The 13,432-nt window shown below is 45.3% G+C and overlaps 1 protein-coding gene across 1 annotated transcript; it reads left to right on the top strand.

The window, feature by feature from the left end:
* Positions 1-733: 733 nt before the first annotated feature.
* LOC139581921 (neurogenic locus Notch protein-like) lies at positions 734-12,896 on the top strand. The gene is made up of 2 exons (XM_071412115.1): positions 734-1,608; positions 12,866-12,896. Exons 1-2 carry the CDS (start codon positions 734-736, stop codon positions 12,894-12,896), a joined length of 906 nt encoding a protein of 301 aa, XP_071268216.1.
* Positions 12,897-13,432: the final 536 nt, after the last annotated feature.

Here is a 13,432-nt window from a genome sequence, read left to right as displayed (position 1 = left end):
CCCTTTAATTCCCCTGTTTGTTAACTGTCCCTTTAATTGCCCTGTTTGTTAATGGTCCCTTTCATTGCCCTTTTTGTTAACTGTCCCTTTAATTGCCCTGTTTGTTAACTGTTCCTTTAATTGCCCTGTTTGTTAACTGTTCCTTTAATTGCCCTGTTTGTTAACTGTCCCTATAATTGCCCTGTTTGTTAACTTTTCCTTTAATTGCCCTGTTTGTTAACTGTTCCTTTCATTGCCCTGTTTGTTAACTGTCCCTATAATTGCCCTGTTTGTTAACTGTTCCTTTAATTGCCCTGTTTGTTAACTGTCCCTTTAATTCCCCTGTTTGTTAACTGTCCCTTTAATTCCCCTGTTTGTTAACTGTCCCTATAATTGCCCTGTTTGTTAACTGTTCCTTTCATTGCCCTGTTTGATAACTGTCCCTATAATTACCCTGTTTCTTAACTGTTCCTTTAATTGCAGGCGCCTCTGAGCCAGAGAGATGTGTAGAGACCCCTATATATCAGTCTACTGTCTATGTTAAACAGGATTTGGGGCACTATAGATCTCTATACATGTGTATGCTTGATGTTAAATACCTGAGTTTGTCTTCCAGTTCCTCTGAGTTTCAGAGTACCTTCTAAAAGAACTCTCCCGCTTTTATCCCTTTACTTCTGTTATCTGTGCGTCACAGTATCCAACGTGACTAACCAAAAATATTGTTTACATTCTACTTTCTTTTTCATGTGTATAGATGTGTATTCAGAATATCACCTCCTACCTCACCCAGTGTATTCAGAATATCAGCTCCTACCTCACCCAGTGTATTCAGAATATCAGCTCCTACCTCACCCAGTGTATTCAGAGTATCAGCTCCTACCTCACCCAGTGCATTCAGAACATCAGCTCCTACCTCACCCAGTGTATTCAGAATATCAGCTCCTACCTCACCCAGTGTATTCAGAATATCAGCTCCTACCTCACCCAGTGCATTCAGAATATCAGCTCCTACCTCACCCAGTGTATTCAGAATATCAGCTCCTACCTCACCCAGTGCATTCAGAATATCAGCTCCTACCTCACCCAGTGCATTCAGAATATCAGCTCCTACCTCACCCAGTGCATTCAGAATATCAGCTCCTACCTCACCCAGTGCATTCAGAATATCAGCTCCTACCTCACCCAGTGCATTCAGAATATCAGCTCCTACCTCACCCAGTGTATTCAGAATATCAGCTCCTACCTCACCCAGTGTATTCAGAATATCAGCTCCTACCTCACCCAGTGTATTCAGAATATCAGCTCCTACCTCACCCAGTGTATTCAGAATATCATCTCCTACCTCACCCAGTGTATTCAGAATATCAGCTCCTACCTCACCCAGTGTATTCAGAATATCAGCTCCTACCTCAACCAGTGTATTCAGAGTATCAGCTCCTACATCACCCAGTGTATTCAGAATATCAGCTCCTACCTCACCCAGTGTATTCAGAATATCAGCTCCTACCTCACCCAGTGTATTCAGAATATCATCTCCTACCTCACCCAGTGTATTCAGAATATCAGCTCCTACCTCACCCAGTGTATTCAGAATATCAGCTCCTACCTCACCCAGTGTATTCAGAATAGGCAACCTGCCTTAAGAATTAGACTGTTGGTTTTAAAACACGCACGCACGCACGCACGCACGCACGCACGCACGCACGCACGCACGCACGCACACACACACACACACACACACACACTACATTCTAGCAGTGACTGATTTGATAAATCCGCCACCGGTCCATCGCTGGTCTTATAAATGTCTCCTGTCTGTCTGCTTGCATGCTGTGTGATGGGCCTGACCCAACACATATCACATCTCGCTTGACCGGACACACATCTCATCTGACACCTCTGTAGTCACGGTGACAGGTAGGCGACAGGCCGATACTGGGCCTAAATGACTTCTCCAGGCCCATCACACACAGACACCAGTTAGCGAACATTTCCCCTTCATGGTCTCTGGCCTTGGTAAACAAATGGAACACTGACTGCAGACTTTCTAGATGGACTTCTCCAGAGAGTACACACACACATGAACACTCTGAAACAAATACCCATTCACACAGCAGCTAAAACAGAGAGGCTTGAGAGTGAGGGGAAGACTGAACAGATTAAGGGGAATGAAGCAATCGTGTCTGTCACCATGGTGATGTTTTGACAACCTTGCACTCAAGGAAGGAGAGTGAGAGAGATGCCAAAGCTTGAGTGAAATGAAGGTGACCAGAGGAGAATATCATGAACTAATTGGGAAACAAAGGGATGAGAAGTCAGGGGGAGGGAGAGCAACAAGATCTCATAGTTTCCCTTCGAAATTCAACCTATTTACGGATTAACATTTTGCGTTGGCACATTTTGCGTTGTTACAGGGTTACAACAGAAACAACTCAAAGGTTAACAGTCTAGGCATGGTTTGGGAAAGGCTTGAAACAATCACTGAAAACAATGTGCTAGGTATCATCAGTATTCATATTACTCTCACGGGTTGCTAGCTCATTTGCACCGCTGGGGTAGTGGTATCATGCAAGATTCCCATTCTTGCTCACCGGGGCGCCGCATGTATTTTAGGTGCTCCTGAGTGGCACAGCGGTCTAAGGCACTGCATCTCAGTGCTAGAGGCATCACTACAGACCCTTGTTTGATTCCAGGCTGTATCAGAATTGGCTGTGATTGGGAGTCCCATAGGGCGGCGCACAATTGGCCCAGCATCGTTAGGGTTTGGCCGGGGTAGGCCGTCATTGTAAATAAGAATTTGTGCTTAACTGACTTGCCTGGTTAAATAACAAAAGTAAACAATTGTGAGCTATTACTTCAGTTCTCACTCAGTACTGGACAAATGATTATTTCTTAGTCATTTTTTTGTGCGGAAGGCATATATCAATGTTCTTAGGACCTTTCCAAACATCTCAAATCTGTGTTTATTTTTAGTATCCAGCCTGGGGAGAGAGACAGAGGACAGAACATAATAGGGCAGGGGAGAGTTATTCTATGATCTATAGCTGTGGGGAAAAGTATCAAAACCACAACACAGCCTGAAGAATAACTCTGGAATTACCCTCCCCCATTTCAAACTTCTATATAACCAAATATGTCAACACGTCCTGTCAACCATCAGTGAAACTGCGCAAAGACAGTGATGTCATTTGGTCAAACCAAAACTAACCTTTGAGGGTCAAGTTTAGACATTCATTCCAAGTGGTAAAGGTTAGGTTTAAGGTTTGTAAAAATTAAACAAAAATACTATAATGAAAAGAAGAGTGCCTAGCACTGGGATTGAACATGTGGCGACACCACCCTCCGCTCCACTGGAGCTAAGACAGACAAAACACACTCCACCGCGCACGACCTGGACAGAATCACCCTTTTTATCATTCACACTTTCATCTGGGATTATGACAGGGAATTATTAATGAACCTGAGAGTAGATCAGAAAGGAATGCGTGACACGTGCACACACACGTGCACATACACACGTGCACACACACACGTGCACACACACACGTTTCTTAGATCATAAAAATCATGGTGTTGCCTTATTGACACTGACCATCACATTGTCATTCAGAGGTTGACTGAAATAAGCCTGGATCAGGCTTCTTACAAGTGGTTTGAGAGCTCAAGTCTAGTTTCCTAGATGTAAGGAAAGGTGTACCGCAGTAGTCAGTATTGGGACCACTTCTCTTTACTATTTACATACATAACATCGATGTATCTGTTAAAACTTGTCATAGTAATCTGTATGCAGACAATACTGTTATGTATGCCATTGCCCCAACCTGTAGAATAGGCATTGTTGGAGTTGCAATCTGTCTTTGTTGCCTTACAAAAAGCCCTGGTTGGTTTAAAATTTGTACTTAAAGGGATACTTCGGGATTTCGGCAATAGGGGCCTTTTTCTACTTCTCCAGAGTGAGATGAAGTCGTGGATACCATTTATGTCTCTGTGTCCAGAGAAGTTAGAGGTAGTTTTGCGAGCCAATGCTAACGAGCATTAGTGCAATGACTGGAAGTCTATGGAATCTACTAGCATGCTCATTGCCAAAATCCCAAAGTGTCCCTTTCATTTGGGAAAGACTAAATATATGTTCTAAAATTCTCTGCAAAAACAATTGAGATGGACTACATATTTATTCATTGAATGGTTCACCCATCGCTCGGGTGCCTATAAATATCTGAGCATTTTGGATTGACAAGGATACATACTGATGAACTAGTTAAAAAGGTCCGATTTAAAGTGGACTTCTTTTTTAGAAATAGATTTATCCTCTCCTTAATAAAGCAAATTGTACAGTCAACTTTTCTGCCAGTTCTTTTATTATGGTGGAACCATTTACCAGAATGCAGCAGCCACTAGTCTTAAACCTTTGGATGGCGTCTACCATGTCGCCCTTCGCTTTATCACAGTCGACAGTTTCAATACTCATCACTGCATCCTGTATCAAAAGGTTGGCTGGTCCTCATTAAAGTCTCATAGATCACTTCACTATTCCTTTTTGTTTACAAAGCTCTACTACACAAGTTTCCAACATAAATAACTTGTTTTTTAAGTTTAAAACATGAATTATCAAACCCGTTCACAGGGTTGGTTAACTCTTGAGGTTCCGACGAATTCAGTTTTAGTTTTGATGCACCTCACTGCTGGAACAATTTCCAAAACTCATTACTATCGGATGTTCTGGTGCTGCTCAGGCAATTGAAAGCATTGATTGAGGACCCAGTAGCTGAGGAATGTAACTGTGTTTCTTACATGTTGTGTTGTGCTTTACTTTCATTGTATTTCACGTGGCATTGATCACTGTTTTGTTTCATATTGTATTTTACTGTTGTCTTACTGTGATCAGGGCACCCTTGTGAATGAGACCCTGGTCTCAATGGGGTTTTCCCTGAATAAATTAAGAATAAATACAACTAAAACATACCTTTGAAGTGAAAAACGTGCCTTTCATGCTGTGCCTCCACCTGTAGCACAACAATACTACACAACTGCTTTAGAAGTTGCTAACACCAATTTGCCCCTACGAATATTTACAATAACTGATTACAATTCTAAACTCTAACTTAGTGTACGTTTTTATGTCAGTCAAGCCATTTGTGGTCGTTTAGACAGTTCAGCCCAGTGTAGAGCCCAGTGTAGAGCCCAGTGTAGAGCCCAGTGTAGAGCCCAGTGTAGAGCCCAGTGTAGAGCCCAGTGTAGAGCCCAGTGTAGAGCCCAGAGTAGAGCCCAGTGTAGAGCCCAGAGTAGAGCCCAGTGTAGAGCCCAGTGTAGAGCCCAGAGTAGAGCCCAGTGTAGAGCCCAGTGTAGAGCCCAGCAGACAGACCATGGCCATATTTCCACACATGGTGCTATAATATTATCAAACGCCTGTCTGCATGTTAAGAGTTAGATGGTAAATATGAACATGAATTAGGTCATCAGAAACAGTGAATCATTTATTTTATGGAAACAAAATATTTGGGTACACGTGTTGAAGCGAGATTAGATCTGGGGACTTGACAAAATGTTGGTTTTCTTTTCATCAATGATCAGATCGCTAAGAATTTGGCACAATGAATGTAGCAATCTGTATCAGTCTGTTTCTTTCTCAGTCTTCTACACAGGCAAGCATCTTACACAAACCTATACAAGTCGCCCCTGATCGGAGAGACACACACACACACACGACACACACACATAAACAGACTTGTGTTATGGCCTCTAAACCAAGGTTATATTGTAGAGAGTGTACTGTTGTAGCCTGTGGTGTTATTACTTCAATGGGAATAAGATCCTGTCTTCAACGGGATAACATACTGTAATATAAATGGGAATAAGATCCTGTCTTCAACGGGATAACTTACTGTAATATAAATGGGAATAAGATCCTGTCTTCAATGGGATAACATACTGTAATATAAATTGGAATAAGATCCTGTCTTCAACGGGATAACTTACTGTAATATAAATGGGAATAAGATCCTGTCTTCAATGGGATAACATACTGTAATATAAATGGGAATAAGATCCTGTCTTCAACGGGATAACATACTGTAATATAAATGGGAATAAGATCCTGTCTTCAATGGGATAACATACTGTAATATAAATGGGAATAAGATCCTGTCTTCAATGGGATAACATACTGTAATATAAATGGGAATAAGATCCTGTCTTCAATGGGATAACATACTGTAATATAAATGGGAATAAGATCCTGTCTTCAATGGGATAACATACTGTAATATAAATGGGAATAAGATCCTGTCTTCAACGGGATAACATACTGTAATATAAATGGGAATAAGATCCTGTCTTCAACGGGACATCCGGTTAGCGCATTGGGCCAATAACCGAAACGTTGCTGGATCAAATCCCAGAGATGACAAGGTAAAAACCTGTTGTTCTGCCCCTGAACAAGGCAGTTAACCCACTCTTCCCTGGTTGGCTGTCATTGTAAATAAGAATTTGTTCTTAACTGACTTGCCTAGTTAAATAATAAAAACAAACTGGTGTATAACACTTTCTAGCTCTGAATCTCTACTTTTATCCAATGTAAAAACACAAACGCAATAAAATGTTGCTTCATCGAGCAGGTCGAACAAATTCTAATGAAAAAGAAGAATGTTGTTTATTTTCTTTAAAAGCGTTGTTTAATTTGTCGCCTCTTGGGTAAAGGAAATGTGCCCAAAAGCTCTGGTTTGTAGAATAGGTGAAACTGAGGAAATGTTCATCGGAAAAGCATTCAGGTTGAAGAAGAGAAGAAGAGAAGAAGAGGGGGGGAAAGGAGGAGAAGCAAGAGAGTAAAAGAAAGAGTGGTAATACCTGTAGCTCTTTCCCATGCACACACATGCACGCACGAAGGTAAAACTACCCTAGACACATCCGGTAGAATATCAATTCTCCTATAGTCAGCTCCCAGTCCCAGAGGACCCACAGACAAACACACAGCTTTTATCCCTCTCTCCCTCTCTCTCCATCTCTCCCTCTCTCCCTCTCTCTCAATCTCTCCATCTCTCCCTCTCTACCCCTCTCCCCCTATCCCTCTCTCCATCTCACCTCCTCTCCATCTCTCCATCTCTCCCTCTCTCCATCTCTCCCTCTCTCCCTCTCTCCCTCTCTCCATCTCTCCCTCTCTCCCTCTCTCCTTCTCTCCATCTCTCCCCCTCTCCCTCTCTCCATCTCTCCCTCTCTCCCTCTCTCCCTCTCTCCCTCTCTCCATCTCTCCCCCTCTCCCTCTCTCCATCTCTCCCTCTCTCCCTCTCTCCCTCTCTCCCTCTCTCCATCTCTCCATCTCTCCATCTCTCCCCCTCTCTCTCCATCTCTCCATCTCTATCTCTCCATCTCTCCATCTCTTCCTTTCTCCCTCTCTCCCTCTCTCCATCTCTCCATCTCTCCATCTCTTCCTCTCTCCATCTCTCCATCTCTCCCTCTCTCCCCCCTCTCTCTATCTCACCTCCTGTCCATTTCTCCATCTCTTCCCCTCTCCATCTCTCCATCTCTTCCTCTCTCCCTCTCTCCATCTCTCCCTCTCTCCCCCTCTCTATCTCACCTCCTCTCCATCTCTCCATCGCTTCCTTTCTCCCTCTCTCCCTCTCTCCATCTCTCCATCTCTTCCTCTCTCCCTCTCTCCATCTCTCCATCTCTCCATCTCTTCCTCTCTCCATCTCTCCCTCTCTCCCCCCTCTCTCTATCTCACCTCCTGTCCATCTCTCCATCTCTCCCCCTCTCAATCTCTCCTCCTCTCCATCTCTCAATCTCTCCTCCTCTCCATCTCTCCATCTCCCCATCTCTCCCCATCTCTCCATCTATCTCCCTCTATCCATCTATCCCTCTCTCCCCCTCACTCTCCATCTCTCCCTCTCTCAATCTCTCCAACTCTCCATCTCCCCCCTCTCCCCCTCTCAATATCTCCATCTCTCCATCTCTCCCTCTCTCCCCCTCTCAATCTCTCCATCTCTCCATCTCTATCTCCCCCTCTCTCCATCTCTCCCTCTCTCCCCATCTCACCTCCTCTTCATCTCTCCCTCTCTCCCTCTCTCCCTATCTCCCTAACTCCCCCTCTCTCCCTCTTTCCATCTCTCCCTCTCTCCATCTCTACATCTCTCCCTCTCTCCCTCTCTCCATCTCTCCCTCTCTCCATCTCTACATCTCTTCATCTCTCCCTCTCTCCATCTCTCCCTCTCTATCTCACCTCCTCTCCATCTCTCCATCTCTCCCTCTCTCCCTCTCTCCATCTCTCCCTATCTCCCTATCTCCCTCTCTCCCTATCTCCCTATCTCCCTCTCTCCTTCTCTCCATCTCTCCCTCTCTCCCTCTCTCCATCTCTCCATCTCTCCCTCTCTCCCTCTCTCCATCTCTCCCTCTCTCCATCTCTCCATCTCTCCATCTCTCCCTCTCAATTCAATTCAATTCAAGGGGCTTTATTGGCATGGGAAACATGTGTTAACATTGCCAAAGCAAGTGAGGTAGATAATATACAAAAGTCAAATAAACAATAAAAATGAACAGTAAACATTACACATACAGAAGTTTCAAAACAATAAAGACATTACAAATGTCATATTATATATATGCAGTGTTGTAACAATGTACAAATGGTTAAAGCACACAAGTTAAAATAAATAAACATAAATATGGGTTGTATTTACAATGGTGTTTGTTCTTCACTGGTTGCCCTTTTCTTGTGGCAACAGGTCACAAATCTTGCTGCTGTGGAATTTCACCCAGTAGATATGGGAGTTTATCAAAATTGGATTTGTTTTCGAATTCTTTGTGGATCTGTGTAATCTGAGGGAAATATGTCTCTCTAATATGGTCATACATTGGGCAGGAGGTTAGGAAGTGCAGCTCAGTTTCCACCTCATTTTGTGGGCAGTGAGCACATAGCCTGTCTTCTCTTGAGAGCCATGTCTGCCTACGGCGGCCTTTCTCAATAGCAAGGCTATGCTCACTGAGTCTGTACATAGTCAAAGCTTTCCTTAAGTTTGGGTCAGTCACAGTGGTTAGGTATTCTGCCACTGTATACTCTCTGTTTAGGGCCAAATAGCATTCTAGTTTGCTCTGTTTTTTTGTTAATTCTTTCCAATGTGTCAAGTAATTATCTTTTTGTTTTCTCATGATTTGGTTGGGTCTAATTGTGCTGTTGTCCTGGGGCTCTGTGGGGTGTGTTTGTGTTTGTGAACAGAGCCCTAGGACCAGCTTGCTTAGGGGACTCTTCTCCAGGTTCATCTCTCTGTAGGTGATGGCTTTGTTATGGAAGGTTTGGGAATCGCTTCCTTTTAGGTGGTTGTAGAATTTAACGGCTCTTTTCTGGATTTTGATAATTAGTGGGTATCGGCCTAATTCTGCTCTGCATGCATTATTTGGTGTTCTACGTTGTACACGGAGGATATTTTTGCAGAATTCTGCATGCAGAGTCTCAATTTGGTGTTTGTCCCATTTTGTGAAATCTTGGTTGGTGAGCGGACCCCAGACCTCACAACCATAAAGGGCAATGGGCTCTATGACTGATTCAAGTATTTTTAGCCAGATCCTAATTGGTATGTTGAAATTTATGTTCCTTTTGATGGCATAGAATGCCCTTCTTGCCTTGTCTCTCAGATCGTTCACAGCTCTGTGGAAGCTACCTGTGGTGCTGATGTTTAGGCCGAGGTATGTATAGTTTTTTGTGTGCTCTAGGGCAACGGTGTCTAGATGGAATTTGTGGTCCTGGCGACTGGACCTTTTTTGGAACACCATTATTTTGGTCTTACTGAGATTTACTGTCAGGGCCCAGGTCTGACAGAATCTGTGCAGAAGATCTAGGTGCTGCTGTAGGCCCTCCTTGGTTGGTGACAGAAGCACCAGATCATCAGCAAACAGTAGACATTTGACTTCCGATTCTAGTAGGGTGAGACCGGGTGCTGCAGACTGTTCTAGTGCCCGCGCCAATTCGTTGATATATATGTTGAAGAGGGTGGGGCTTAAGCTGCATCCCTGTCTCACCCCACGACCCTGTGTGAAGAAATGTGTGTGTTTTTTGCCAATTTTAACCGCACACTTGTTGTTTGTGTACATGGATTTTATGATGTCGTATGTTTTACCCCCAACACCACTTTCCATCAATTTGTATAGCAGACCCTCATGCCAAATTGAGTCGAAGGCTTTTTTGAAATCAACAAAGCATGAGAAGACTTTGCCTTTGTTTTGGTTTGTTTGGTTGTCAATTAGGGTGTGTAGGGTGAATACATGGTCTGTTGTACGGTAATTTGGTAAAAAGCCAATTTGACATTTGCTCACTTCCTCTCTCCATCTCTCCCTCTCTCCATCTCTACATCTCTTCATCTCTCCCTCTCTCCATCTCTCCCTATCTCCCTCTCTCCCTCTCTCCCTCTCTCCATCTCTCCATCTCTCCCTCTCTCCCTCTCTCCCTCTCTCTATCTCTCCATCTCTCCATCTCAAGTACTCTCCATCTCTCCCTCTCTCCCTCTCTCCCTCTCTCCCTCTCTCCCTCTCTCCCTCTCTCCCTCTCTCCCTCTCTCCATCTCTCCATCTCTCCATATCTCCATCTCAAGTACTCTCCATCTCTCCATCTCTCCATATCTCCATCTCAAGTACTCTCCATCTCTCCCTCTCTCCTTCTCTCCCTCTCTCCTACTCTCCATATCTCCATCTCAAGTACTCTCCATCTCTCCCTCTCTCCTTCTCTCCCTCTCTCCTTCTCTCCATCTCTCCATCTCTCCATCTCTCCATCTCTCCATATCTCCATCTCAAGTACTCTCCATCTCTCCATCTCTCCCTCTCTCCCTCTCTCCATCTCTCCATATCTCCATCTCAAGTACTCTCCATCTCTCCCTCTCTCCATCTCTCCCTCTCTCCATCTCTCCATCTCTCCATATCTCCATCTCAAGTACTCTCCATCTCTCCCTCTCTCCCTCTCTCCATCTCCCCATCTCTCCATATCTCCATCTCAAGTACTCTCCATCTCTCCCTCTCTCCATCTCTCCCTCTCTCCTTCTCTCCCTCTCTCCTTCTCTCCATCTCTCCCTCTCTCCATCTCTCCATATCTCCATCTCAAGTACTCTCCATCTCTCCCTCTCTCCTTCTCTCCCTCTCTCCTTCTCTCCCTCTCTCCTTCTCTCCATCTCTCCATCTCTCCATCTCTCCATCTCTCCATATCTCCATCTCAAGTACTCTCCATCTCTCCCTCTCTCTCCATCTTTCCACCCTGTCCTCTTTACCCATTTATACATACAGAATCTTCAAAAAGTCAAATCGCTCCTTACTGTTCCTTCTCCTCCTCACCCCTTCACCCCTCCTTACTGTTCCTTCTCCTCCTCACCCCTCCCTACTGCTCCCTCTCCTCCTCACCCCTTCACCCCTCCTTACTGTTTCCTCTCCTCCTCACCCCTCCCTACTGCTCCCTCTCCTCATCACTCCTTCCCCCCTCCTTATTGTTCCTTCTCCTCCTCACTCCTTCACCCCTCCTTACTGTTTCATCTCCTCTTCACCCCTTCACTCCTCCTTACTGTTCCCTCTCCATCCTCACCCTTTCACCCCTCCTTACTGTTCCCTCTCCTCCTCACCCCTCCCTACTGCTCCCTCTCCTCCTCACCCCTCCCTACTGCTCCCTCTCCTCATCACCCCTTCACCCCTCCTTACTGTTTCCTCTCCTTCTCACCCCTTCACCCCTCCTTACTGTTTCCTCTCCTCCTCACCTCTTCACCCCTCCTTACTGTTTCCTCTCCTCCTCACCCCTTCACCCCTCCTTACTGCTCCCTCTCCTCCTCACCCCTCCCTACTGCTCCCTCTCCTCCTCACCCCTTCACCCCTCCTTACTGTTCCCTCTCCTCCTCACTCCTTCACCCCTCCTTACTGTTTCCTCTCCTCCTCACCCCTTCACCCCTCCTTACTGTTCCCTCTCCTCCTCACCCCTTCACCCCTCCTTACTGTTTCCTCTCCTCCTCACTCCTTCACCCCTCCCTACTGTTTCCTCTCCTCCTCACCTCTTCCCCCCTCCTTACTGTTCCCTCTCCTCCTCACCCCTTCACCCCTCTCTACTGTTTCCTCTCCTCCTCACCCCTTCACCCCTCCTTACTGTTCCCTCTCCTCCTCACCCCTTCACCCCTCCTTACTGTTTCCTCTCCTCCTCACCCCTTCACCCCTCCTTACTGTTTTCTCTCCTCCTCACCCCTTCACCCCTCCTTACTGCTCCCTCTCCTCCTCACCCCTCCCTACTGCTCCCTCTCCTCCTCACCCCTTCACCCCTCCTTACTGTTCCCTCTCCTCCTCACTCCTTCACCCCTCCCTACTGTTTCCTCTCCTCCTCACCCCTTCACCCCTCCTTACTGTTCCCTCTCCTCCTCACCCCTTCACCCCTCCTTACTGTTTCCTCTCCTCCTCACCCCTTCACCCCTCCTTACTGTTCCCTCTCCTCCTCACCCCTTCACCCCTTATTTTCATTATAAACAGTAAAGTAAACATTAATGAGCATGTGTTGAAATTCCAAAATGTTTGCATATTTTACCTCCACTCATCACTGACACACACACTTACCCCACCAGACATGCCACCAGGGGTCTTTTCACAGTCCCCAAATCCAGAACAAATTCAAGGAAATGTACAGTATTATACAGAGCCATGAGTGCATGGAACTACCTTCCATCTCATACAGCGCAAGTGAACAGCAAACCTGTTTTCAAAAAACAAATAAAGCAAAACCTCACGACACAACGCCCCATGTGAAGTACTCGTGTGTATGTACTGACATGTTTGTGTAACTGATAGATGCACACACACACACACACACAACATGTGAATGTTTTTAAATGTATGTAAATTGAAAGTCTTTTGTCTGTAATGTCTTTTTCGTTGTGTCGGACTCCAGTAAGACCAGCTGTCGCCATGGCATCGGCTAATGGCGATCCTAAAAAATCTAATCATTATCCACCTCTCTTTTTTCCTTCCTTCAATATCGTCCTTCAATATCTCTACATCCCTCAACTCCTAGGTACTATATTTGTGGAATGGTTCCCAAGGTTCTAATTACTCTGAAGCTCTTAATCAAACACACACACACGGACGGGTGCACACATACGGACGGGCGCATACACAAGGACGGGCGCACACACACGTGGTCATCTATGAAGGTCTTAATTACAGTTCATTAGCGGAGCAATTATCAATCACCTGCTGGTCCCTGGGGTCCTGTTCCCATAGTGATGGATCACTGGGGGTCTAGCACTGGTACCGCAGTCATGTAGATCCACACACACACACACACACACACACACACACACACACACACACACACACACACACACACACACACACACACACACACACACACACACACACACACACACACACACACACACACACACACACACACACACACACTGCGGCCATCTATAACATGCAGAGAGCAAGAAAGAGAGAGAAAGGCATCCCTAGT

The sequence above is a fragment of the Salvelinus alpinus genome, chromosome 7 (genome assembly GCF_045679555.1).
Source record: "Salvelinus alpinus chromosome 7, SLU_Salpinus.1, whole genome shotgun sequence".
Lineage (NCBI taxonomy): Eukaryota > Metazoa > Chordata > Actinopteri > Salmoniformes > Salmonidae > Salvelinus > Salvelinus alpinus.
The sequence above is the reverse complement of the archived record's forward strand: the minus strand, read 5'-3'. Positions and strand labels throughout refer to the sequence as shown.

Bases quoted from the DNA above. Each gene is read 5' to 3' on its own strand.
- LOC139581921 (XM_071412115.1), top strand. From the start codon at position 734: ATGTGTATTCAGAATATCACCTCCTACCTCACCCAGTGTATTCAGAAT. The intron at 1,609-12,865 runs GCAACCTGCCTT...GTCGGACTCCAG, and splicing joins ACCCAGTGTATTCAGAATAG to TAAGACCAGCTGTCGCCATG.